The 26,509-nt window shown below is 42.3% G+C and overlaps 1 protein-coding gene across 2 annotated transcripts in view; it reads left to right on the top strand.

Annotated features, from left to right (window-relative positions):
- The first annotated feature begins 916 nt into the window (after positions 1 to 916).
- The window catches only part of olfm2a (olfactomedin 2a), a 50,256-nt gene continuing 24,663 nt past the window's right edge, over positions 917 to 26,509 (top strand). Inside the window, exon 1 of one of the 2 annotated variants that reach the window (XM_061026313.1) lies at positions 917 to 1,353. In XM_061026313.1, coding sequence (XP_060882296.1) covers positions 1,297 to 1,353 — 57 coding nt within the window. In that variant the 5' untranslated portion in view covers positions 917 to 1,296. Of the gene's footprint in view, positions 1,354 to 23,742; positions 24,168 to 26,509 lie in introns of those variants that run through there. The other variant, XM_061026311.1, reaches the window with a different exon arrangement.

Below are 26,509 nucleotides of genomic sequence, written 5' to 3'. Positions count from 1 at the left end.
GGGGGGGGGGGGGGGGCTAAACACAAGTTTTCCCAGAAACTGTGTTTTTATGTTTTCTAATTGCCTCTCTGACATTCTTTGCTCATTAAAGAAACTCTCCCTCAATGATATATTGCGCATTTACCTTTGAAAATTGTTTGTTTTATTGAAGCTGAGCTTTTACTGCGTGCTGCCTATAGAACAGGCCTCATACGCTGTTTTCATTTTTCAAGCTACACCGGAAGCTGTAAACGCAGTCCTGTCATCCAAACAGATGATTCATAAACCAACACCATCCAATAACTGTGACAGAGTTCATGTGGACACACAAATACAGATAAGAGCATACTGTTGCTGTGTGTGCTTTCTCATTCATAACCACACCTGCCCTGAAAAATAACTGATTAGAATGCCAAGCCATCATTTAATTATCTCTGTTAGCTAACGACATTCATTATCCTCATTGTAAGCGGGCAAGAACAATCTTTATCATTTCCCTAAACCCCAGAGAATCACTCTGATTTGGCATCTCTTAATGGGACCTGCGTCAGCTCTGAATTGATGATCTGCATGTATGGCTGACAGTCACTCTTCTAAAGTACACAGTTATTATTCACACACATGATCAATGCTAAATGTCAGCTCTTTCCACAGGTATCAGTCATTGTAGAGGAAACATTTTTCATTGTCTATATCTATCTATCTATTTATCTATCTAGTCTTTCAGTCAGGGGAGCAAAAATATTGTCAGTGCAAGCAGGGATTTCTCTCTCTCTCTCTATCCCCTCTCACTCACACACACACACACAGATCCACACATGCATGCAGACGCACGCGCGCATGGCCAAGCTTGGCTGCGTCAAAGAGTGGTACTTCTTTGACTGGGCTTCTTGCACACAGACGTGCTGCTCCTAGCGTCGGCACCTTGCAAGCACAGCAGTCACCTTCCAACCTCTGCGCCTCTCCTCCGCTCTTCTCGCTCGGTCGCAGATATTTTGCAGGACGGAGAGAGGGACCGCTGACTGTCCACCTTTCCCGATTACACCAATCTGAGGACTTTCCCACGTTGAGAGATTGGCGCTTTTCCGCTTTTGCTACCAACAGAAGAGTCTATGCTCCAGAGAAAACCTGCGGCTGGTCGCTTTTGCAGAGCCAGAGAGGGCTGCCGTGCGTCCCGGTGATGAGGTTGGTGGCGCACAGCCGACGAAGCGTTAAAGGAATCCCGCTGTATCCGAAGAAACCGCCCCAGTAAGGGACAAGAACGGCGGGGACAGCTGCGGGACTGGTGTCGGTTGGGACGCTATCATTTCAACTGGGATGCATCTCTTCAGTGCCATGTTCCTACTTGTGATGTTAGCTGTCATGCCCAGTGAGGTAAGGACTCCGGCACGCAATGAATAAGCATTGTTTAAAAGTTCTTAAAGCAGCTCTAACGGCCTGTTTTCAGAGACAAATCATTTCTAAAGAACCAACGCCTTAATACGATGTATGTCACAGTTAAAACGGATGGAAACTGGTACATTAAGTCAGTGAGAAGACTGAATGCATATTGCATCATTAAATAGAAAAATTGCTATTGCGCTGTCCTCTTGCAGAATGTAACATAGCGATCTGAAAAGAGGGGGACGGGAAAGGAAGAGAGTTCTTGCAAGATAAGACGACAAGAACATTTTTAGTTGACGCAAATCCACCTGAACTCAGTTTATTTGTGGTTTTATTCCGGGAATCGAACTCTCACACAAACTAGAATGAATTGAATAAAAGCAGGTTACATTGTAAGAACAAAAGCTGTCTAGTGGGGAAGAAAGGAATATTAAGTCCCCCTTTCAATTGACACTAAAGATATTTCGGGACTCTGATATCCTTGATTCCTTGGAGGTTTACACTCCCTGACGGAAAGGTCCAGGAGCTCCCTGAGAAACTGATCCCGATGAAAATAACGAGCAATGAAAGAATGACAAGGACAGTTTGTTTATAGCGTCTGTGTGATTCGTGGCTGTGAATACAAATCATGAGTAATGAGCAGTGTTACCAAATCCGCGCAAACAAATGGTTGTAGATCCTGGAAATGTGTGACGTGTGTGTGTGTGTGTGTGTGTGTGTGTGTGTGTGTGTGTGTGTGTGTGTGTGTGTGTGTGTGTGTGTGTGTGTGTGTGTGTGTGTGTGTGTGGCTGTGAGTGTGTGTCGTGGTGTAGTGCATGACACTCGAGGTAAGCCGTGTCCCTTTGGTTAAAATGATGAGCTCTGATGTGACAGTTGTAAATTGAAGTGAAGGACGGTAAATTATTCGACCCAGAAAAGCTTTCAGTCAAAGCAAGAGCATTTGAACTTCGAGGGTTCAGCTGGTCAGTAGCAGACAGTGCTGGGAATAAGCAAGGCATATGGAGACAGCTTGGGAAGTATCGAGTCTGTTGATAAAGAAAAATAAATTCGGCTGTTGTTTGGGATTGTATTCAATAGCATGTGATCTGTGTTGGACAGCGTCTGACGGCACCTTTAGATCCACGCAGAATCAGATTCAGGACCACGGACAGAGCCTTGGGGTAGAAACAGTCTGAGTCAGTTTAGCACCGGAGACAGCGCCTAACGCATGTTGGTGCTGAGTGTCACCGTTTGGGAAAGGCCACCAGACAGGCCACAGGGCCTCACGATCACAACACTTTAAATACAATCTGTAAGATGCCACAAAATGGATCTGCACGAACAGTCAAAGCTCTATTAGAAATGAGAAATGTCAGGGAGTGGAGAACAAAGTCTCTGTTGTGATGATTTCTATTCGATGATGTATCCTGTGAATTAAGGCTTTTTATGGGCCTCCGTTTTTTTCATCTCCATGCCCTCTTTTTAAAGCAGTTTGATAAAGCACTAAAATCACGTATTACATTCAATCACCCATAAATACAGCCGTCTATAATTGTGTTATATTCAAAGATATAGTCGAGTTCTGCATACATATAAGACCCAGGAACAGCTTGTGTAGTATTGACGCTCGTGCTGTATTATGGACATTCTATCCAGCATAAGTCAGTGTTTCTATGCTGTGTCCACAGGGCAGCGGGGTGGTGTATAGTTGACCTTTAACAGGAGTAGAAGCTACGGTATGTTTTCATTCAACAGTAGAGGCGCTGATGATGAGCAGGCGGTACTTTACACCTACATGTTGGAGGTCAGAGTATAACATGCATAGCACAGATGGTGTTATTTTGAGTGCTATAAAACAAGATGCAAGACTTCCTGGGACTCATGTTTAACAGTCACATTGAACAACAAAATGTCACCATGAAGATGTGCTGTGCCTCTTTTAATTGAATTCATTCATTTCTGCTAAATGTAATATATCTACTGATTACCACTCAAACTAAGCCGACTTTTAAATCCAATCCAATACTTCAGTTGTGCATTACACAACTTGTCTGTCCCACACTGGCACATAAATATCGGTGTTCTTGAGGATATGAAAATAAATAGATGTCACTGTTTAACACTTGCAAATACGACAGAGAAAATGTAGCTGATGACACGTTATCATAGCTCAGCAAATTCTTCAGTGGGTTCATGCTGTAATTGCCCTTGGGGGACAATTTGTTGTAAGTGTTTACATTAAAAATTTAAATGTCTGAAAGAAAATATGACGCCACCCAACTCTCAAAGACTGCACAGCAAACATAAAGAATTGATGAATTCTCGCGCCTCTACTGCAATGGGGCTAACATTTCCTGTGAGCGTAGTTATGATACCACATATTTCAGTCACAGTCTCGGCTCGGGCCTGAATGAAATATTTAGAGGGCTTTAATGAGACAGATGCACTTGTTCTCACTGCATGTGTTTGTTAAGTACCCATAAAGCCCATGGGTCTCCAGTGCTAGGGATACAAATGGGCACCTGCTTGACCTTGGCACAGATGTCTTGTTATGGTGCAGACATCAAGCCAAGCATGACTGAACACATTGACACCAGCACACGTGTCTCTGTGTGTGAGTTTGTGCACTTGTGTGAAATGCATGTAAGATACAAATTTATACTACACAGAATACTGGACAGGAAATGGTCTCCACTTTCACCTGAGCAGGGTCATAAGAGAAATGGATTTCAGCAGAAAAAAAATAACCATGGAAATTATTTTTTTCTGGGTGACTTCTGAAAAGTATATTAACAACTTCTAAAAAGATACAGTACTATTCTAATGGCCAATAGTTACGGCTACTCATCTTCTCTCCAGACATAACTGATACATTTGGGATAAAAGTCTGTTAATAAGGTTTGAACCTTGTTTACTGTATTTTCCAAAATAAGAGAATGTTCTCTTAAAAAGGTGGATGTCCAGAAATGTAAGAAATGATCAGTTTAGCAGATTCAGGATACGTGTTAAAGACAGCTTCTTTAGATGGTAAATGGACTTGAGCTCATATAGTTTCTTATTTAGTCTACTCAAGTGCTTTTACAACGCACATCACATCTACACATTCACACACTGATGGCAGAGGCTGCTAAAAGTGACCATCAGAAGTAATTCATCCCATTCATACACGTTAACGTTAACAGTCTTGCCCAATGACACATCGGACATGTTGCTGCAGGAGCTGGGGATTGAACCCCCAACCTTCTGGCCGAGAGACAACTTACTCTACCAAATGAGCCACAGCTGTTTGCATTGTTTGAAAAGCCCGGACTCCCTCACAAAAAAAACACACATTTTGGAACACTTCCATAATGTTTCATTTGAAGCCCCTGTATAGTACAAGTTACCATACTACGCCATACTCGTGTGATCACATGTGCACACCATGAGTAAATCCTGAGGTTCTTCTGTAAGGGTTTCTTTGCTTTGGATGTTATTTTAGTGGAGCGAGAGAAATGCTGATACGCAACCTAATGTGTCTTGAAAAAAAAAAGAAGATGCTTCATCTTCTGTATGCAGACAAGAACTTTCATGCAGTAAATCATATCTATGTTTACTGCAGTATGATAAACCAGGACCAATAGAAAAGTAAAATCAGTGTTAGCAAATGTCCTTTTAATCTGAAAAAGGAACGTTTGAATATGTCTGACAACAGTTAACAGAATAAACAAAATAAAGACACAAAAGACAAGACCTCTCTGATACATTTCTATTGACTTGTTTCATAACATTATCCTCAGTTGTTTGAATAATGTATGATGTTTAAGAGCATATCTAACTAATTAAGGGTAGGAGTCAACATTAGAAAGGACAGATGATGAGTTAGAGAATGAGGCAGAAGTTAGTTACTGTTATTTGTTATACTAACAGATGATGGAGTATTGTTATTCAGCCTCCAATTCTGTTCTGATACAGAGTTAACACACCAGTGACACATTGACTCCATAAACTGCTTGAACCACCTCAGATACATTTGTAACAGTGGTTGTTCAGAATGGATGATAATTAGTTATATGATCATGACTTCATCTAAACACATCTGTTTTTCATGTAATGTGTGTTTAAAAAGTTCGCTGCAGCCCGACTTGGAATGTTGCTAAGATTGTATACGGAGACAAAAGCTTTCTTGTTTACTACTTTGAGTTGTCAAGAATAAAAGCTCTTTCATGTGCTCCAAAGATTCACTCTCAGGTTTGGAGGCACATCATGTTTGTTGTGGTCCCACTGGAGCAGGACAGCACCAGGAGACTACAGGTATTGGTTTAAACTGTCTGGACTTCAGGAATCCTAACACCAGCCTGGCTGTGAGTGATGGGGAGTGGAATGAACACTTGCTTTGGTGTTTTTCTGCTCAAACAGCGAGTGCACTGAGGGAGAAAAACCTAATTGCTTGTCATTCACAAAGAGGGAGACAGAAACCTTGTGTAAGCAATTGGCTAGATTTTTCAGTCATTTGCTTGATCCTTTCTTTCACCAGGGATGGAGATAAACAATCAGTCAGAACAGACTAACATTTAGGACCTTGTTAAGTTGTGTTTCCTTATTCTACAATGGTGTGATGATTGAACCAGACATTCACTCAGCCGGGGGCGATTTATAGCTTAAAGGAAAGTACTGTAAAAGTAAGACCACTTGTAAGTCACAGTGCTGTTTAAAACATCATTTGGCACAACATTTAGTTTATTTACATTGAGCCAATTATACAGTACTTTAGTGCTGTAATATAAGTGTCACTGAGCTGAGATGGTTTTATTGATCTGAGTGGAACTGTGCAGAGGCCCTCTGCTGCTATACTGACACAGCGTACAGCTTTATGTGCATTAGTAACAAATCTGACAGATAGTAATCACAAGACTGATTCCACATTCAAACAAACAGAGTGAAAGTGATGTAAAGCAGCTAGCTAACCTAATGCTAATGCTATCTTCAGCGAGTCTATACGTCAAGACTTCAAGGACGGACTTAAACTCAATCAGTCTCATGCAGGACAAACAGCTCAGTCGGCTTATGTCCAATCAAGATGGCTTTAAACAGTCCACAGACCTGGCAGTGACACTTTGGCCAAAAAAGAAATCGCTTTTCCTGGTGCCAGTCCAACTAGAAAAGCAGCTTTATCTCAATAAAAGCCCTCCCAGACGTAAGTATAATCGGGCCAATTATGGTAAATTCCTGCCATTGTCACAATGCCAAAAGCCTGTAACACATCAATCTTCCAAAAAAAAACATTTAAGCTTTTCAAAAAGCTTGTAAAAATAATTCAAATAAAATCTGTTGCTCAGCTATTATCTTCGGTGAGCCTACCTGTTAAAAGCTTTCATTGATATTGAGGGATGATACTGTGCAGGGTGGGTAAAAGTCAGAAAAGAACAGAGATTAGAGTCTACGTTTTCAGCTTTTCAGAGAGGAAGGACAGTAGGAGGTGTGGACTGGACAGAGTGTGCTCTGCCAAGCAGCAGGCTAACCTCCACCTAGAGAATTAAACAAATGAAAAGCTGCAGGAGCAGGGGCGTAAATCTGCCAGTGAGACACACAGACACACACTGAACTGGGAAAATCACCTTGCTATGCTACAATAGGATATGTGCTCGTCTCATATACTGTTTAAGGAGTATTACATTCATGATGTTATTGTTTGAGCTTCATTTCCAAATAAATGGTGATATGATGTGTACTCCGGGTGTGATTCTCATGTGTTTGCTGCTCCGCCAAATAAGATTCTCACATCACCTTATTTCTGCGTTGCCTGTCTGTCGCCAACAATCATGTCTAGCACTATGTGGGAGAGTCCACCTCCACGCACTCCCCATTAATATACAAAGGTGCTGCTTCACAATCAGCCACAGATAATGAGGTTGCATTATGTGTCGCTGCTGCTTGAAGACATTGAATAGCATGTGCTCGTGTAATGACTGATTGGGCGAGAGCTGGAATCAGTGCTGGGTAATGATACCACATTGTGTGACTCAGAAACCTAGCACTGTAAAGAGATTCGTTTCATAAAAGAGACGCTGCTTAAGGAAAGGGGGCTGGAGCTAGGAGAGCTGTTGAGCCTTTGTGCTGTCCGCTGTTCGCTCTCATCTTAATGTTTGATGTGCTTTCATGAAGCCCGCTGCTTCATCATCAGAGCCTTGTGTTTGGGTGTGTTTGTAGGGAAAAATAATGTGTACACATAGAGACATTTTGAGGACCTGCATTATAGTCCTTAAAATCTTTAGGTAAGGTCATTAAAGGGCTTGTATAAAGTTTACTTTTAAAATGTGTTTTTTGTTTTAGAGTTTGATCAAGGCAACGCTTCAAGATGTTTGTAACATGTTCAGTGTGTGCCCATTTGTAAAGAAGAGTGGTTGTTATGTGTGTTTTTAATTGGACGAGGAGGACTGTGTGCATGGTTTGGTATTGATGAAGCTGTACCTGTTTCTGGGTCACTTTTCTAAATGCGGTTCTAAATGACTCACACAGGGGCGATATTAGTGTGTGATGATGGTGCTGAGCTTTTGTTTTTTTCACAGAGTGGTCCGGGGTAAAATGGGTGACTGATTTTACTACTGCAGTGCCTCAGATGAAGCGCAGAGGCAGGCAGCGGTCTGCGTGGTAATTGGTTAACAGATGGAACGGCGGGTAGAGAAAGCGTGTGAGGTCAGCAGCCTGACTGTCAGACTGGTGTCCCTGTCATGGTCCCCCCCCCCCCCCCCGAGGATGAGGCGGGTGGTGGGTGTGTCAGTATGCTTTCATACCTTTTCTAGCTGGAATAACGTTTTGATATTTGAGTGCAAATAAAGAAATGCCAATCTTCCTGATTTGAGAGAAGAAAAACCCAAAACTGTAATCTGGATTATTAAATCATTTAGAAAAACTAACTCTGAAAGTTATCATGAAAATATCATAGTACTTGTGTTCATTGGAACAGTCAGATTTTGATTGCAGTGCTTCTAACACTGATTGACACTCTTACAAAGAAAATAGATTCTGACCATGATGTTTTTTTTTCTAATTTTTATGCTCTGATGTAATCGAGTAAATGGGTCTGTTAAACGACGACTTGTATTCTTTGAACCCTGTGAATTTGAGTATTTTCCGCAGTTTTTTTTGTTTTTTTTCAGAGGACAGCTGACATGCTTGCTTCAAAGTCAACTATGAAAGTCCGGTAACCTTGGTATTTAGTCCATTTTTCAATGACCACTTATTCATCCGGAGCCACAGACGGACCACTACTTCTGCTCGGGGGCTGTGTGGGCTCCAAATGACCTCTGTTACTGTTTTCTGTCGTCGTTGGAAACCCAGCGGCCGGCTGGCCTAAAATGAACATTAGCCTTCCCATGTAGTGAGCTGGCTGACTCCAGGGCAGCTCACAACCGTCATTAGAAAGGTCTCTGAGGTCTTCTGGGAGTGAGCACTGAATACAGATCCTTCTCGTTTAAATAGACATGGTTAACCTGGCAGCTTACCAGCAGCCAGCTGTACACACAGGGACTGATTCCTTTTTTTTTTTAGATGTGCTGGGAGGATAGAAGTAAATTTAAATGTGTCCTTTTAGCCTCTAGTGTCCCTTATTGACCTTATTACTCTCCTCCAGCAGATTTGAACGTATTAATGCACAAAACATTTTCTCAAAATATTATTTTTGCACATCTATCTATAAGATTTGATTTGTATTCTTGCTGTCAACAGTGAGAGGAAGGATCAGCTTGACTGCTGGGATGAATATCATCCCTATATCACATTCTCTCCCCCATGTTCTCTCTTTGCCTCAGTGTGAGTGTGCTGGAGGGTGCAGGACTCCCAGAGGTTTATGTCTGTGACTCTAAGCAAGAGTGACATTTCTCTGACAACACCCTGAACACAGACCAAAAATGCACGCGCACACGCAGTCTCTCTTTCACACACATTGTTTTTGTCTCCCTTTCTGCCTACCCTTTGCTCTCTGGTTCACAAACATGTCAGCCATGGGATCCACGACAGACAAACGCTTTGAATCGACACCAACAAACATGGCTCGGACTGTTTAGCCTGTCAAGGGTTAAAGTATGAGTGACAGCTGCCAATTAGAGCACAGTGGTGCTTGATCATGTGGTCCATGCTGGACACACTGCCACCAGTAATAACACTAAAAAGACATGTAACCTTAGTAACTGCCACCATGGGACTCACCCAATCACTTTTTTTTGCATCCATCTGCTCTTTTTTTTTTGCTTTGCAGTAGGCACCTTCTGACCAGTTTTCTGCACGACCTTGCTTTCCCCTGCTCGATGAATCTTTTATGAGCCTGGCAATGTGGGTTTCTGTGTAGAAGATTGGAATATAAATATGGCTGTTGCGCCTAGAGCTCCTCTTCCTGCTCTGATACAAAAGCTTTCATAAGACTGAGCAGATTGGGCAAGCTGCTACTTGAACAGCGCTCTTCACATCTCTTTCGCTTTTATCGGAAGACACACATCCAGTATCAGAGAGTGTTATGCATTCTCAAACACTACACATAGATTCTGCCCCCACTGCCTGATCACATGGCTGGACAACATACCACTCTCCTGGGAAATCTTTTTTTTCTCCAACAAAGGTTTGGTTTTTATGTCAGATTCTCAGTGAAGGATTTTCATGCAAAGCATAGCGTACTCTTCGAAAGCCTGCGTTAATTGCAAACTGCTCCCATTCCTGTTTCAGAGCTGGAAGCCGTAGCGGCAATTGACATTGAGGGAGACGTGATCAAAAAGTGACAGAGTAAATCTTTGTTGAACTCAGACTGCACTACGCCGCTCTCTCTCTCTCTTACAACCTCTTTCTGCTTTATTTCTCTTCCTCTACTTTGTCTCCTTCTGCTCCTATTTCACATGATCCTCGCTAACTTTATTCCAGAGAAGCCCCCTCCTCACCACCATGTGTGAGTGTGACGGCATCGCCTCCCATTTTAAAAGCTAACTCAATTGCAGAGCTTTCATTTTGGGGGATGAAGGATGAGAGCTATGTGGCGCAGCAGAGGCGGGTGGCAAGAGGAACCATTTAATCGATGTGTTTTCCGCGTGGCACTGTCACTGCCACTCAGTAGGGCCATTGATGAGGGAGGCTCTCTCTCCGACTGCGCCAAGGCTTAAAGGCTCCAGTCAGGGAGGCGTGGGAGCCCAGCAGCCACCAGACACTGCTGCATATCAAGCAGGCTGGTAGAGCTGCTCCCTGCAGCCCCACGGTGAGCAGGGTAGAGAGGTCCTTTGATAGAGACACTACATGTAGGAGAGGAGAGATAACAAGATGCTCAGTGGAAGGAACAGCAGCTTACATTACATTATGCCGCCTGATTCTAAACCCCTGGGTTTTCTTCCAAATCTAAAAAAATCACACACAGACATATGTCAACACAACATGGAAAAGTTGGAAATCACAACTATAGACCATCATATGTTCATCTGCTGCTAATTGGGAACTCTCAGTGTATCATATGAAAGAGAAAGTTAAATGGAATATCTGTAGTATTGAAGACATTCTCTGAAAGAAATGCGATCTGGCTTTGATGGATTACACAAAATTGGAGTTAAATGATGAAACGCGCTGACTTTGGAATTAATTTTTCATAGATCAGAAGGCTCAAATTCAGATAAGCATATTAGTCGAAAAAGAGCTTTTCTTAAAGCCAGCCAAGTCCATGCAGCAGGGCCATGATTCCATTACAAATTGTAACCTTTTGATTGTTCACTGATGAAAAAGAAACCATTTCTGAAACAACAGAGTTCTCAGTGGAAGACATTTTTCACTTTATTTTTTAAAATAACCCTCTGCCTCAAAGCCAGTCTGGCACAAAGAACATCATGTAATTATTGTATACTTTTAAAAAGTCTGTTTGATCCTTAAGTTCTATTATTGCCACTGGTTATGCATTTGTGCATGTAAATGCTGAAAAATGATTAGGTCAAGCTTAGACTCTAGCTAAACGTGCCTTACAAACCAGAAGGACACACAGAGGGTTTAGCTCGGCTTAGGCAAATAGTACAGTTCTCTTGAATATACAAATCTGTAGGTATAACCCATACAATCGGCAGTATGTTTGGATGTATTTCTATGGAAATATATTGATATATTCTTGCTTGCTTGTGAGGAAGAACTGGATGTACTCAAATGTTCCCGTGCTACACTAAGTTTCATAAAATCAGATCGGTCGTCTTTTTTTGGAATCCTGCTGAAAGAGAGACAATAAGCACCAAACACATAACCTCACTAGAAGTAATACACCAGAACAATGTTTTCATTTAAACAGAGACTCAACAACACACTCACACTGTAGACAGATGCTGTTAAGTGAAGACGCTGCTGTGATCAGGCTTGGTGGGCAGTGTCTGAGTACAAAGTGAGACGATGTGAATGTTGAATTAGTGCCCAGTGGAGTAGAGAGGGGCAACATGGCTGAAAAGTGAGTATTGAGGAGTGAGAGAGGACAACACAAAATGAATAAGAAATATAAAAATATGGCAGACTGAGAGAGTGTCTCCTGACTGTGCCTGGAGGGAGATTTTTCTCTCCCATCCTAACCAAAAGGAGAATAATAATTAGAGGCCCATTGCTCTTGTCACTATGATTTCTTCCCCCTCAACTGGCACATACACTCCTTGCAGATTGTCTTTAATTAGCTCCACGTTGCTTAATCAATACGGCCATGACCATGACAAGACAAAGGCATGTGCATCCTGTCGCTTTGGCGAGAGGAGGCAGCAGGAAGAACGGACGAAGTGATGACAGACAAGATGAGAGAAGAAAATGATGTAGAGTGTCATTTGATTGGGAGATATGGAGGGGTGGGGGGTGGTGGGGGTAACGTCATGCTCTGATAAAAACCTGCTCTCATGATGATTAGAGTCTGCACATGTTTATCTAATACTCCGTTTTTGAGCTCGTGGACGTGTAGCTAGATGAGAAAAGAAGCGGTTTGAAGGCGGCTCAGCTGTTTACATCAGACGATGTTGTGGGATCTAATGCAGTGATCCTGCTTATCTTTTTTAGAAGCTGAGCTGAGTGCTTCAGCCACACTAATGGTGATGTGATGAATAGGTATTCAGGAGAGGTCTCTCTCTTTAAGCCCTAATGCCTCAGGCTGCTGGCCCTCTCATGCCCAGCTCTCATCTCGTACTCCTCTCAGTGAGACTAACAGCATGCAGGGAGCTGCTGCAGAGATCTTCAGAGAAGAGCACTCCTCTCTCACATTTTTCTATTTGGTATGTTCTGGATGGATATCTGCTGCTGTCATGCTTAAATCTCTGTTGATCGTATCAAATCCGCCCTGAACAAGACTCTTACATGTTAACAGCGAGACTGGGATTGCTACCTTTGAATAATACAAGACATGCATTTACTCTGGGAAACAAGTGTGTGGGTTTAATCAGTGGAGCCAGTAAAGTGCCACTTAATGGAGAACATCAACAAGGATATTATAATATCAGATTACCATGAATGCAAGAGATAGGAGTGCAGAGTTCTCCTTATATATAAGCTTTTGCTTCTTCTTAAAAAAAGAGCATTAAGCTGTTTTACAGAGATAGACCTTTGCATGTGCGCCAGTAAAAATTTAAATTACTGATTTAATCTGTGAGTGTCAGAAATGTCCCCAGAATGTGTTTCCCTCTGAAAGTCATTATTAATGGGTATTTATGCCATTTTTATCCCCCAGTGCCTAGAGGTTGGATCTCATTTGAATGCATTCCTGTCCATTTCACCCGAGGCAATCAGAGAATAGTCGACAATGATATGTCCCCGGGGGGAACAAGCAGTAGAGTCACAGACTGCCATGTCTTAAAGACAGACTCAAAAATATTTATGTTAACGATTAGCAAAGGAAGCACCTCCTTCAGGGGAAAATCATCTCCCATCCCCTTTACGTGCTGCATGGAATATTAATGAAAGGGGTGGCCTTTCTGATATCATATCTCCCCGGCTGCACTCACAAATATCATCATTAAGCTCCATAGATCTGTGCCGTGCTCAGATTGAAGAGCGTGTCGCACAGCATCCTGCTTCGACTGGTTTACTGCAGGAAGGACACACACATATAGAAATCAACAGAGCGACTTTTCTTAGTGTTAAAGAAACAGAATCGGATTTATTGCCTGGCATGTAATGTAAGGTTTTGCCTTAGTGTTCTGATGCATAACATAGTAAGAAGATCAAAATAGAAATCGAGAAAAAAAGCTTTACGGCAACTGTCAAGAACATGAATAATTGACTGTATGAAACAATATAACAGTAAATATGTGCACTAAGAAAACAATGTCCTTATAATCCACACATGAAGTCACATATTTCAATAATGTCTCGCGTCTCTATTTAAAGGCAGGACTGGTCATCTTGAAAAGCAGCATGATTTTGAAAATAGCATTCCCTCTGTGCCCCGTCTGCACCCCCCACCCCCCCCCCCCCCCCCCCCCCATGCTTCCTCAAAAGCCACGTAAGTAAACTCACAGTATAAACTCCTAAAGTCATCTGTGACGCGCTTTGAGTGTGAACTAGAGCAAACAAAGGGGTAGAGAGCGAACGAGAGACAGGGAGGCATCTGATTGGCTCATCAGATTGGTACCTCATCGCAGACATTGGTTTTTACAGACTTACCAATGTCTGAAGGTGATAGATTTCCTTCGTCCCTTTTTCAGAGCACATGAGTTATTTAATTTCTGTCAGGATATAAAGACAATTTCAACCAAAATCTTAAAAAGTGTGTAAGCATAACCATACAACATTTGAATAAATCACTACAGGGGGATAAGCATATCATCTCTACAGATTCTACATACACAGGGGTCTGGATCTTCAGCATGGGAAATGTGAATTTGTAGTCCGAGCTGTAATGGCCAATTAGGTATCAGCAGGCTTTGGCGTGTGAAGGAAAAACAGTCGGTGTGGGCAGCAAAAAAACAAGCGGAACATTACCCTTTCTAATGACATACCGGCCCTAATCGGCAGTATTCTGATGAAGATTCATTTGTCTCCATAAACAGATATCTACATTAAAGTGCAGCTAGCAAGCCATCGTAGATCAAACACTTACACGCATAAGAAGTGATCGCTCCGACCTCCCTTCAGCAAACATTTGAAAAAGTTTTATTATGATCCATTTGAGGATGGACCTGAAAAAAGCTTGATTTTTTTCACTTTGTACAAATTTGCATCATGATGTTGTTAACGGAAGTCCAGTTGGCAAGTAAATTACAATAAAATTGGTTTCTTTTCCAGGATCATACCGCTGAAGTGAGACAGAGAGATGCTGCTGTCAAACATACTATTCCATTATTCCAAAAAAGTTGTTGGTTAACATCATTTAGGCAAAAAAAAATTTAGCAAGTGACACAGACAATGTTAGTAGACAGTTGTTAAAAAACAATGTTCTTCATTTTATTCTTACAAAATGTGAATGGACTTCATTTCTAGGAGATTGGCCTATTTTTTCTAGTAATTCATTACTCCCTACACTACTTACCTAGGGAGTTCAAAGGAGGATTATAGTATAGTGAGCTCATTGGCACAATAAAAAAAATCACCGTCAGACACAACTCACATGCTAATAATGACATCAATACTGTCGCACCCGGTAACGCTCCTTTCGTCCGTCTGCAATTTTCTTCTGCACAACAAAGCATGATGGTATATATTGCGTGGTTAACAATCAGTTGTAGATTACTTTTCACAAAGAGTCCACATTCTTTACTCATAGTGTAAACAGCACTATGGTGACTTCCTTTTATAGTGTGCAGTATACTGTAGTGAGTAGTGTGTGGTTTCAGACACAGGCGTGAATGTTTAAAGCACACTAAAATAACAATAGTTCAATTGCCATTCGGGTAGAGACTGTGTTGTCGAGTCTGCTTATTATCATCGACCTTTGAGCTTGTTTTTCTGGGAAGTTGCCAAGAAATATTGTCCTGCGCGTTTCTTAAGTGTAGTTACTTATTATGGGCTCGCCTTGCTCCCTGTATGAACCCCCTCTGTTTGTCTTCCAGCTCTCTCCAACAGAGCAGCCCTGGTTACCCCTGCCCCTCCCATTCCCCCTTACAGCCCCTCCTCCCCACACACACACACACACACACACACACACACACACACACACACACACACACACACACACACACACACACACACAAGCACACAGGTGACAGACAGTGAGTGACAACTCAATTGCAGTGTAACCCTATTATTAGCGGTCTACGGGTGTTACCATTTAGTACGATGTAAGATGCAGCTGTCTGACTGTAATTCTTGTCCTGGGACCTGTTGGAAATCTTTTTTGTAGTTTATTAGAAGTTTGTAAAGTAGTGTGGCCCCTCTCGTATACTTAGTATAGTTGAGATCTCCTCCTTGCCTTAGACCCTGGTTGCTTCTTTCTCTTGTGAGATCTGGCAACACTGGCAGAGAACTAAGATGGTTCTCCATACAGTCTATTGCAGTGTACCTGAATATTGTATCTGGTGCTGCACGCTTCAGCCTGATGATCCAATGTAACCCCCTGTGGAGAGGCAGCAGACTCTGTGGAGAGGCAGCAGACTCTATGGCCACTCTTTACGGCCTTTATGGCCTACCTCTGCTCCTCCCTCCCACCAACACCTTCCCACTCAGAATACTTCTCATCTCACACTCGGCTAACTCCACAGAATATTACCCCTTTATGATATGCAACGTACGGCCCTCTCATTTCTGCTCGGTGTACTCATTTTCTCCAGTTTGCTGATATTTCACTGTCTGATTGTTTGTTTAATAACTGAACGGATCAGCGGCGCCTCACTTTTGACAATGCAGAAGAGACTTTTGCAGATTATATGACTGGAATCATCGGCAGTATGTTAGAGGGAAAGTACAAGGAACTCAAGTTCAAACAAGACTGCTTATTAATGCTAACAACACTTTGTGCTCTTTCCAGCAGCACGGCAAAACCCCATTAAAGCTCACAGTGACAAGCTAATTTGCTTTTCTACAAATTTCTCCTAACCCTTTTGCCCAGAACTCCATGTGGCTGTAAATGTAATATCGAGTTAGAGGCTGTTTTGGGATTTCTCTCGAATGACGCTGAGCCTGTGTTATACTAATAATGTGTCCCTAATTAAATGTTACAGCTTCTCTGAGCATTAATGACCTGAAGACAGAGGATACAAATGGACGCTGCAGTGTGAGCTCAGACAAAGGAGCTGGACACAAGACTGCAGGCTGCTTCTCTCCCCCTTCATTACTTGGATGCATTTATAGCTGATGGTCATTGTTTGCTCCTGACCATGTTGAGAACAGCGCATTGAGATTGTTTCTTTTTCCTCACATTTGGCTGCTGCAAACTCTCAGTCAACCTGACTGTAATTGGCAGGCTCGCACGAATCCTCTCTGGTCCTGTTAGTTTCGCTCTTGCAAACGTGGCAGAAAACAGACAAGATGTAAATTCATCACCTTGGGGAGTTTCAAATGCATCAACCTGCCTTTTCTCTTTTTTATCTCCCTTTCTCTCTACCCTCTTCTAAACATCACAGCTTTTATAGCCCTTAAGTCTATCTCCTTTGTTATTCTTTGGCGTATGTTCCTCCTGAGTAACCTGCCTCGGTGATTAGCAAATCAGACTGATATTTTCTCTCTGTGGCTGGGTGATGCTGGTAAACGATGACTCAGACTGAGGCCAAATGTATAGTGGTTGTCACTACAGTCATCTAACAGGGTAAAAGGGAAAAAAGCATTTAGGATCAGCTCAGAGTTATACTGCAGAAATAGATGAATTCATCTTTGAAACAAAGGGCCCTGCCAGCAGAGTAATCAAACAATAAAATAGGTCTGAACAGCAGCAGACGCAGATTTCAAAATGCTCTCATCAGCAGCAGCAATGCTCCATATTGAGGTCTAAAACAGACTTGTAAATATCAGCACTCAAAAATAGATGTGTTTATTAGTTTGCTGAGCTGCAATATAAGCTAGCTAGCCAACTCTCAGCTGAAGACAAGTTACCATCTGGATGAAAAAGTCAATTATTCTGGGTGATAGGGACTAGGCCAGTGCCTCAAGTTCACTGAAGGGCGTATTGAATAGGGGGGCATTCTCAATTAGCAGTCTTTCTTTGAGCCCCAGATACCTTTCTGCCAGGCTGAAGACTCCCAATTTGCTGTCAGTAATTACTCCATTTACAGGAATTGCTTTCCCTCCACACACAGAGAATGTTTGATTAGCATGGTGGGAGAAAAGGTCAGTATGTGGCAGTGGCTTTCTGACGGTGGATCCAGGGAAGGCTGCGCTTTGTGGGTCACAGCTAATCAGGTCATAGAGTCAGGAAATGATCATAGTCATTTTGTGTGTTTGAATGTGTATCTGTATGCATGTGCTTATACGTGAGTGCCTCAGTGTGTGTGTGTGTGTGTGGGCAGTTTTTAACCGGGCACATTTAGCACAGGAAGTGCTGCACTGAGATGTATTCAGCTGGTAATGTTGGCATGAGTAGGTGCAGAACAGTGGATGGAGACATGCTGTGCTGCAGAATGCATGGCAGCTGATTGCCTCACGACGTCCTCGTCTATTGCTTTGATCAAACCCTTTTCTTTAGCAAGCCTCAAGCAAACTGTGGCGCCCTGCATGTGCCTGATTGAGCTATCATATATTCAACCATATACCATTCATACATACCAAATGGCCTTTTAAATAATAATGTATAAGCCCCCATTGACTGTTAAGATTGTAATCAAGGGAACAATCAGGAGTAATCAGTCCTTCTATGAATACAATTTGAATGCATGTTCTGGTAAAAAAAATATTCATGCAGCTTCTCAGAACAAGTGCAGTGAATTGCAACAGTTTTAGGTGGCTGCAAGCTTTCAGGGAAACATACAAAATGACAATGATATATTCCATGTTGTGCAATTGTATGGTTAAAAAAAAGGTTTCTTGGGTTTGAATAACGTTTCTGTCCTGAATATGTGAATCCATTTCTACACTTAATGTAAAGAAGGTTAACTTACTTTGAGTATTTTGAAGTCCATTTGAGAAAACTGAAGGTTAAGAGGCCTGCTATGAAACCTGGTGTCAGAACTGCAGTCTTGACTCGTGATCTATTAAAAATGCATCTCCTTGTCTTCAGTGTGGGTTGATTAGGCAGGCTCCACGGGCCATTCTGCAAAGACAAAGGATGGACTCACCAAAGGGTATATTGAAGGTGTGTTACAGTCAATACAGCCAGGCAGACACACTTACTATATTGATTTTCCTTCTCACGTGTTCCCTCTGGAAGGACAGATTTTCACCTGTTAACAGCCATTATTGTACTTAAGCACAATCGGGCTGCAGCCTGGGGCGGTGATACTGTTTTCTTCCTTACTTTTGTTTCCTACGCCAGTGACCGAGATTCTGTACAGTACATGCATGTTACGGCCCTACTGAGCCTCTCACGCAACACTGTGGCAACCACCATTAGCGGGTATTGTAGACATTTCACAGCTCAGTGGAGAGAAAGCTGAACTCATGCAAGTGGACACAAATATGGAGAAGTATTGAGACACACACACACACGCACACTCACGCACACACACACACACACACATAAACACACACACACACACACACACACACACACACACACACAATATGCGTGCATGCATATGTGAAGACATACACACAGAAAAGGACACATTTTATATTTCACATGCATGCACATACAAAAACAGACACACAGGATGTCTCAGAGTCAAAGTTATTTGATTCTCTATAGCAGATGAACATGCAGCATTATCATCCTCCATGTAAGATATGTAACATTCATCATGTCATAATTTATATACTGTCATTTGGGACAGAGGTTATATTTCATTTTGTTGATTTTGTTAACCCTAGGATTCACTCTCTTTACTACATGCATGCAGGATCGATGCATATGTACTCTACAGTCCTCCTGTGGCCTCAGTCTCTGCTATAAAATGTAAAAGCCCAGATGAGTTACCTTAATCAAAGCCCCACAGGAGTCGTTAATAGATTAAACATTCCATGTTGAAAGCACACCACTGTCTGCCTGAACCCTGGGGTACAGCCTATTTATGTCATTTAAATCGTTGCCATGGCAATAAGGTCACACTTTGTTTGAGCTGATTTTGATCCTGATATATTTAGAAGGCAGTGGGCCTCCATCATCTAATTAATGAATTATGACTCAGAAAAATAGCCAGTATTCTTAGAACCAGATGACTGCAGCATCTTTCAGAGCTCAGGCGGGGGCTGGCTTTGTGTGCGGCTCTGCTGCCTCAGTCATAACAGCTCTGCATCATTATGAAGGAGGTCTGTGTAATTAGCTGAGGTGTAATTTGGTCCTGTATTTCAACTGTGAATCTGTAGCTCGCTGTGTGTTTTTCACAGTGGAAACGAGGCGAGTGTGTGGCGCTGCCTGCTCCCCCGTATTGTTATCTCACCCGGAGCTTGTCCCCATGACCTCAGGGCTTTGTAACGCTCTACTGCCATCCATGGGTGTGCTGTGCACGAATGCTGCCATTTCTGCAGTTGGTGGGGATTTTCACCATTTGAACTGATTAAAAATGCCCTTTATAGAGCAAACCCACAGGCTAAGAGCTGGGTAGAATTTTGTTCATATGTTTATGTTATATTGTTGTGTGTATGTGTGCATGTCGATGCTCAACAGTATTGTATCTACAGATTGCTGCTGCATATAAGTCCATCATGCAACATGACATTCAGTATCACCGGTGAAAGTGTTAGGAGCTCGGGACAGAAATAGTACAAGCTAAGACACATGCAGGCTTAAGGAGAAACACATGTTAAGATGCCATTTTCTCATTGCCAAAGGGGCAGGGGACAGCAGAGGGAGTGGGAGTGAGGCGAGTAAAAGGCTAAATAAGATTCACAGAGAAGAAGAACAAAAGACAGCAACAGAGGATTGAAGATAATGACGCAGCAGAGAAGCAGCAGAAAGGCAGGCCAATAATTAGAGTAGGAAATATATGGAAGGGCGGTGAAAATTAATCAAAAAGGATTAAATTAATACAGGTTAAATGGCCAACTTCCTCTCTGGCTAATATTTAATGAATGCTTGTTCTGCCAACAGACTCTGTGATTAGACAGATGATTGGCAGAGCCGAGAAGTCTTTGAGGTATGGCAGATTGTCCTCATCACACTCATTATTTCCATCCATATTTGGTTCCATCACTCTACAAAAGATGCCATCTGACCTGCACTCTGTGAGAGGAATTCTGAGTTGAAAGAGTCCTGGTGCACTCCACAGCTAAAGCAAATACATACGTTATTAACAATGGTCTCTGATGAAGAGATGTCTTGAAAGAGAAGAAAGGAGTTCAAGGATGAAAAGCCTCTGAGAGACAGAGTTTTGTAAGGCACTTTGGCTTCAGTTAGCCATTTAGGTTTTGAATGAATGTGTTAAAAACCTAATCTCTAAAAATAAAAAAGTATAATCAGCCACATTTCATATTGATTTAAAAAGACACGGCCCCTTAAGTTCAGAGTACTTACTGTGTGCTGACTGCTGGTGAACTTTAGATCAGAATCTTGCATGTGTTTATTCAATAATTACAACCAGACAGTCTGAGTTATTTTGAGGTCTGTGAGAGTAATTCTCTGATCATTAGAGAGCAACAGAGAGAGTTACACACTTTGCCATCTCCTATTGTTAGCGCCTCTAACTTGTGAAGATCAATTCAATTGAGGGATAAAACTTAAAGACCTCTAGCTTACCCTCCACCATCAAAAAGTCCCTTCAGACTGTTAGTGCTAAGAATAGATTTTCTTATTTTAAGATAAAGTAAAGGTATGTTTGAGGTAAGACGTGTAAAACAGATAAGAAAATAATGTCTTTTAGGGAAGATATTATGTTAAATATGGTCCTCACAAGTGTAGAAGAATGCATGTGTGAATACTACGTTGCATTACCTGTATTATCAAGCTATTGCTTAAGGCATCATTAAACCAATTTTGCAAGGACGCCGTACAAATTGGATCCACTGAAGAAGAAAAAAGAAGCATGCTGTAGCCGTCGATTATTTTGTTCTACTCAGAGAATTATTTACTTTTTACAGAGGCTACAACTGCTAGGATTTTTCATTGACCAAAAGATGTTGCAACCATAAGCACAATTCTAAAAGATTTTCTTTGTCGCTTAACACTTTTCTTGTACTATAATTTTTTACATGAAGAAGCTTCGTGTGAGAGCTATTGGAAACACAGATACAAGGGTAAATGATGTCTGTATCCATGTTTAAATCTTTGCTGCCACCCAGCGGATGTGATGATTACTGCATTCTTTTTAGAAGCTGCAATAATTGAAATCTATGACATGGCATATTACAATGCATAGACTTCCTGGCCTGTACAAAAGTGGCAAATAAACACCACTGTATTTGAATAAACACAGGTCAGTATGACACAAATATTTAGACTGGATTTTAAGATAAATGGTTGAATCCATTAAAAATGTAATTAGATAAAAAAAAGAAGGATATATTGTCAGTAGTGTATATCCACAATGCTCTTGGACATTAGCATAACTCTGCTGCAGTGTTTTTGTGTCTGTGTGTGTGTGCATGTATGTGCATGTGTGTATGTGTGTGTGTTTGCTTGAATTCACATAGATCTTTCTTTCCCTACACTAACACCTCTGTAACGAGAAAAGAAGTGACTGTGTAAACTATGATACCACATGCCTTACATCCTCTTGACACATCGCCATAAACTGACAACTACCGTTTGCCAGATTCAGCACTGAATAACAATTATTGGGCCTGGGTGTAATTTCACCGGTAACCACAGGGGGCCAGTCTTGCTTCAAAAATGGAGGCAACCTCACAGGCGAGACATGGGAGCCAGCAGGTGAGCTGAAGAGGGCTGACAATTTTTGGACGGGGCTCAGAAAGCTGTCTCTTCTCATATCACTTCCCAGTCCAACCCCACACAGAGGAGCCTGTATCACTCACCCAAAGTGGCTGGGTGGGGAGGAGAACTCATGCAAGGCTGACAAAGTGAATAAGTCAGCAGTTCAGGGTGCAAGCAAGAAATGGAGATGACCTGGCCTTTTTGTCTGAGTGGGCCCTTCTGTCATTATTATGTATGGCTGTTTAGAACATAAAAATCACACTGCCTATAGCCTTGTGTCCTGCTATCAATTGTTGAGAGAAGTTTCAGACTGCCTTAAATCCACATGCTGCCTTGCAGCATCTTGCCATATGCATTGAGGTGAGTGAAAAATTCTGACAGCTATCATTTGGAGAAAAAAATACACACCCAACATCGACAGAATCAATTTAAACTTCACAATAAATCTGAAAGCTGTCCTACAATAACCACAAATTGAGCTTGAGATATTATTCCTGAGGGGAAATGACACCAAATATCTGACACAGACTCTGGGACTATGTTAAAAGCCATGAGGATGACAACAATACAACAAAGCTTCAAAAAAGAAAGAAATGACATGTGGTGCCCTTTCACTAAAGAGAGGCATGCTATTGGAGCTGTGGGGGTAGATGACAAATCTTAGTTTTATTGATCAGTTTTATATTAAAATGATATGTATTGCTTTGATCTGATGCACGCATCTTTTATGACAATTTATCTTACTTTAAATTGTGTCTCATGCATTGCTCTCAGAGCACAAGTGACATTCTATGCAGTCACTGTCAAGAAGACTTTGTAACCTAATTCAGTGATTTGGTTGTGCCTCGGGCTGAGTGGTGTAAGTAAGAAACTGTGAAAGTGCAAGCAACAGCCTGATGTCATCATGAAGCAGAATGACAGACAAGCTGTCAGATGCAAGCACCTGGATCTCTCCAACATTAATACCTCACCTAACCACCTGCCTGTGTCTCCCATCCTGAGCCCCTGGCCTACCTGAAATCTTATCCAACCACTCTTAAACCATAAAACAGTCCTTCACTCGGTATAAAGTGATCGGGATGTGAGAGCATCTTCAATGCCCAGGAAGCCCTGAGCACTCACATGTCACATTACATAGAGCAGCGATCAGACCTCAGAAATCTCTCTCTCTCTCTCTCTCTCTCTCTCTCTGATCTCCATGCCTCAGAAATGTGTTCTCGCATATACAACAAGATGTGAGTCATGAAAGGACAGCCAAATGTCAAAGACAGAGAGAGGGAAAAGGAAAAGAATGGATACATGCATGCAAAACAGGGCTGGCAGGAGCAGAGCAGAGGCTGATTGGGGAGGGGATGAGACGGAGAGGCAGCCAATGCGCAGCTCTGCATCTTGAGAAAGAGATGGGGAGAGAGAAAAAGGGAGGGAGAGAGAAGGGGAGGGTGAGGGAGTCAGTGAGAGAGAGAGAGAGAGAGAGAGAGAGAGAGAAAGAGAGTGAGTGAGTGAGAAAGAGAGAGAGAGGGAGGGGGTGAGGCTGAGGCAGTCACTCTGGGAGGGAAGATTCCAGGGTGATGCTGTTGGATGTGAGCCGCGCTCCTCTAACCGCTCTCTGGCTGTCCCTTTGACTGAGCCAGCGCTGTGTGAGTCTGCTAGCTGTGATCCATCGGCTCTGGGGGATCTGCTGTTGCTCGGACTGAGGCACAATCTGACTTGCTACTTCCTTCCCTTTGGAGCAGAGAGGGGTTGACTGGAGCAGAGGTCCAGGGCAGGGTAGGGCAGGGCAGGGCAGGGTAAGGCTGGCTGTAGGGCCACTTGCTCCGGGGCCCCACAGGAAGCAAATATGAGCGTTCCCATGCTAAAGATTGGGGCGGTGCTCAGCACCATGGCCATGGTGACCAACTGGATGTCTCAGACCCTGCCCTCTCTGGTGGGACTCAACGGAACCACCATCTCCAGAGGGGGCACCTCGGAGAGGATTGTCAGCGTGCGTATGACTTTCTTTTTCTTTTTACGCAAGTGTGTGTGCACTGAATCTTTTTCATTCATGCTTCTGCTGTGAGTGTAAGAAAGAAAAGAGAATGCAGATGAAAGATGGAAATAGAAACAAGAGAGTGACGACGTGTGAGTCTGAGTCTGTGTTGATATTTTAAACTACAAGGAATTTCTGATGACAGTGAATGTGAGAGTCAGTCTCAGGAAGAAAAAGAAATGATGATGCAGGTCCAGACATGTATGTGAGAGCAGTATTTCAACCAAACATGACTTGTTCACATATTCCTGCATGCAATGAAGTTGATTTGTGGGCTTCTGAATACGAGGGATGTGTGCTGAGAGGTGGAGGGTGCAGTATGGACGGACGTGGTAAATCATATGTTTTTTGTCGGGGTGATGGGAGGTAGAGAGACGTTGGTTCTGAGTGATGTTCTGACTGATCTCATCCGTCACTCACCTCCAGGCTGGGTAGGATGGTGCTCAGAATCAGAGGTGATGTAAAAAGTCGGGGAGGTTGAGACAATGTTACAGTTACTTACATGTCTTCTTTCTGCTCGCTCTCTCTTATTCCTCTCTGGCCTCATGGAAGGAGGTCAGACATACAGAAACATGAATGGAGGTGTTTTTTCATTTAAGTTTGGGTTCACTTTTCTTGTCTGTATGTATTATTTGTTTACATAGGTGCTTTTCTTGTGTTTTAAACTTGCACATAAAAGTATTCCATGCATCTGCCTCTTTAAGCTACTGTGCTAAAGTAATGAGAAACATGAAGCTGGGGAAGAAACGAGACATTTCTGGTTCATCTGCGGTTAATAATTGCTTTGCCTTTATTCCGAGTGTGTTTTTATGGCACCTTGCCCATTAGGCAAATGCCATGGTCTGTTAAAATGATCGAATAAAAATTGAGCATCCCAAGAGATCTGCAGCCATCTGGAAATGTGTGTGTGTGTGTGTATGTGTGCATGCTTGTGTGTTTAAATATGTACCGAGTATGTGTTGGCAATCTTGTCACAGGAGTGACGGTCCATCTGTTTGAAGCAAAGTTTTGATATTTCATAAGAGGGTGCAGAAAACATCACTTTATCTGTCCTTGATATTTCAGTTGAAATGTTTCCTTTGGCAGCAGGCTGCAGTTCGACACTTTATTACCTCTGTGAAGCAAACACTGGGCTCAAAGCTTTCTCGTCCATATTGTTGTGTTTGTCTTACAACAACATGTACGTATCACAGCAGGTACTGAATACAACATCAAATCAAATAATCTCAGTAACAATATGAGAGGATAAAGCCTGTTTGAATTGTTAAGAACATTAAACTATGTTATCCTATTGAACACCCACCTTCCCCTTAGGGGTATAATCCACATAATCCATCCATTTATTTTCTATACCTGCTTAACGTTGCTCAGGGTCAAAGAGATAAATAAATAAAAAAATCGTGCCTTTGTATATATCACGGCTGGAAGCTGTAAAATTTACATTTCAAAAGACTGGATACAATAAAATATTACACACAGCCAGGAGTGGATATTTTCTTTTGAGCAGCCCTCTTCACATTGAGGAAAATTGCTTCTATTAAAGAAGTTCATCAAAGTTTCATCAAAACTGATGAGCCAGTGTGATGGTGCCATGATTATTACAGTATAACAGTGTGTTGTGATGGGAAGCGTTTCTGCTTGCAGACAGGAATAATCTCCCCTCATAAACAATGGTAGCGAATAAAACTTTAATGTAAAACCTCGCCTCAAAGTCCCATCACTATTAATGAGACATTTCCCTGTGATGATCTCAGATGCAGTCATGACTCACACAATCTTTAGGGTTCTAATCAAAGACAATCTAGCTTTGCTCTTATGACACTGTGGTGCTAATTCGCCAGTGGCCATTGCATATCTGCTCCCCACCATGGCACCCATGCATGCATGCTGCGTCCCATATTCTCCCAGCTCGGTGCTATTTGAAAAGTCTGCTTCACTTGCTTTCTACGTCTGTCTTCTAACCAGCTGATCTCAGAACACAGCTGACTGAGTTTATCGGGCCTTTCTGCCACGGCATGGAGCAAAACACTGCCTGGATGCTTGCACACATCTGGATAGTGCAAAACCATGTTCCTTAATGAGCGCAAGAGACCCTGGAACTCTAACACATGTATGGCTCGAGTGTGGCTAAACAGTGTGGTCGAACGAAGGGTGAAGACCCGACAGGCTGTCCACATTGACTATTCCTACTACACTGGAAATTATTTTCTAATGATATGTATCTTATAATGAAAGAGGCTTAAGGCACAAATACATCCACATACTCAGCTGCATTAGCAGGCAACTGTTAAAGTCTT

This window comes from Labrus mixtus, chromosome 20 (assembly GCF_963584025.1).
Source record: "Labrus mixtus chromosome 20, fLabMix1.1, whole genome shotgun sequence".
NCBI lineage: Eukaryota > Metazoa > Chordata > Actinopteri > Labriformes > Labridae > Labrus > Labrus mixtus.
Note: the sequence above shows the minus strand (reverse complement) of the source record. Positions and strands in the feature narration are given on the sequence as shown.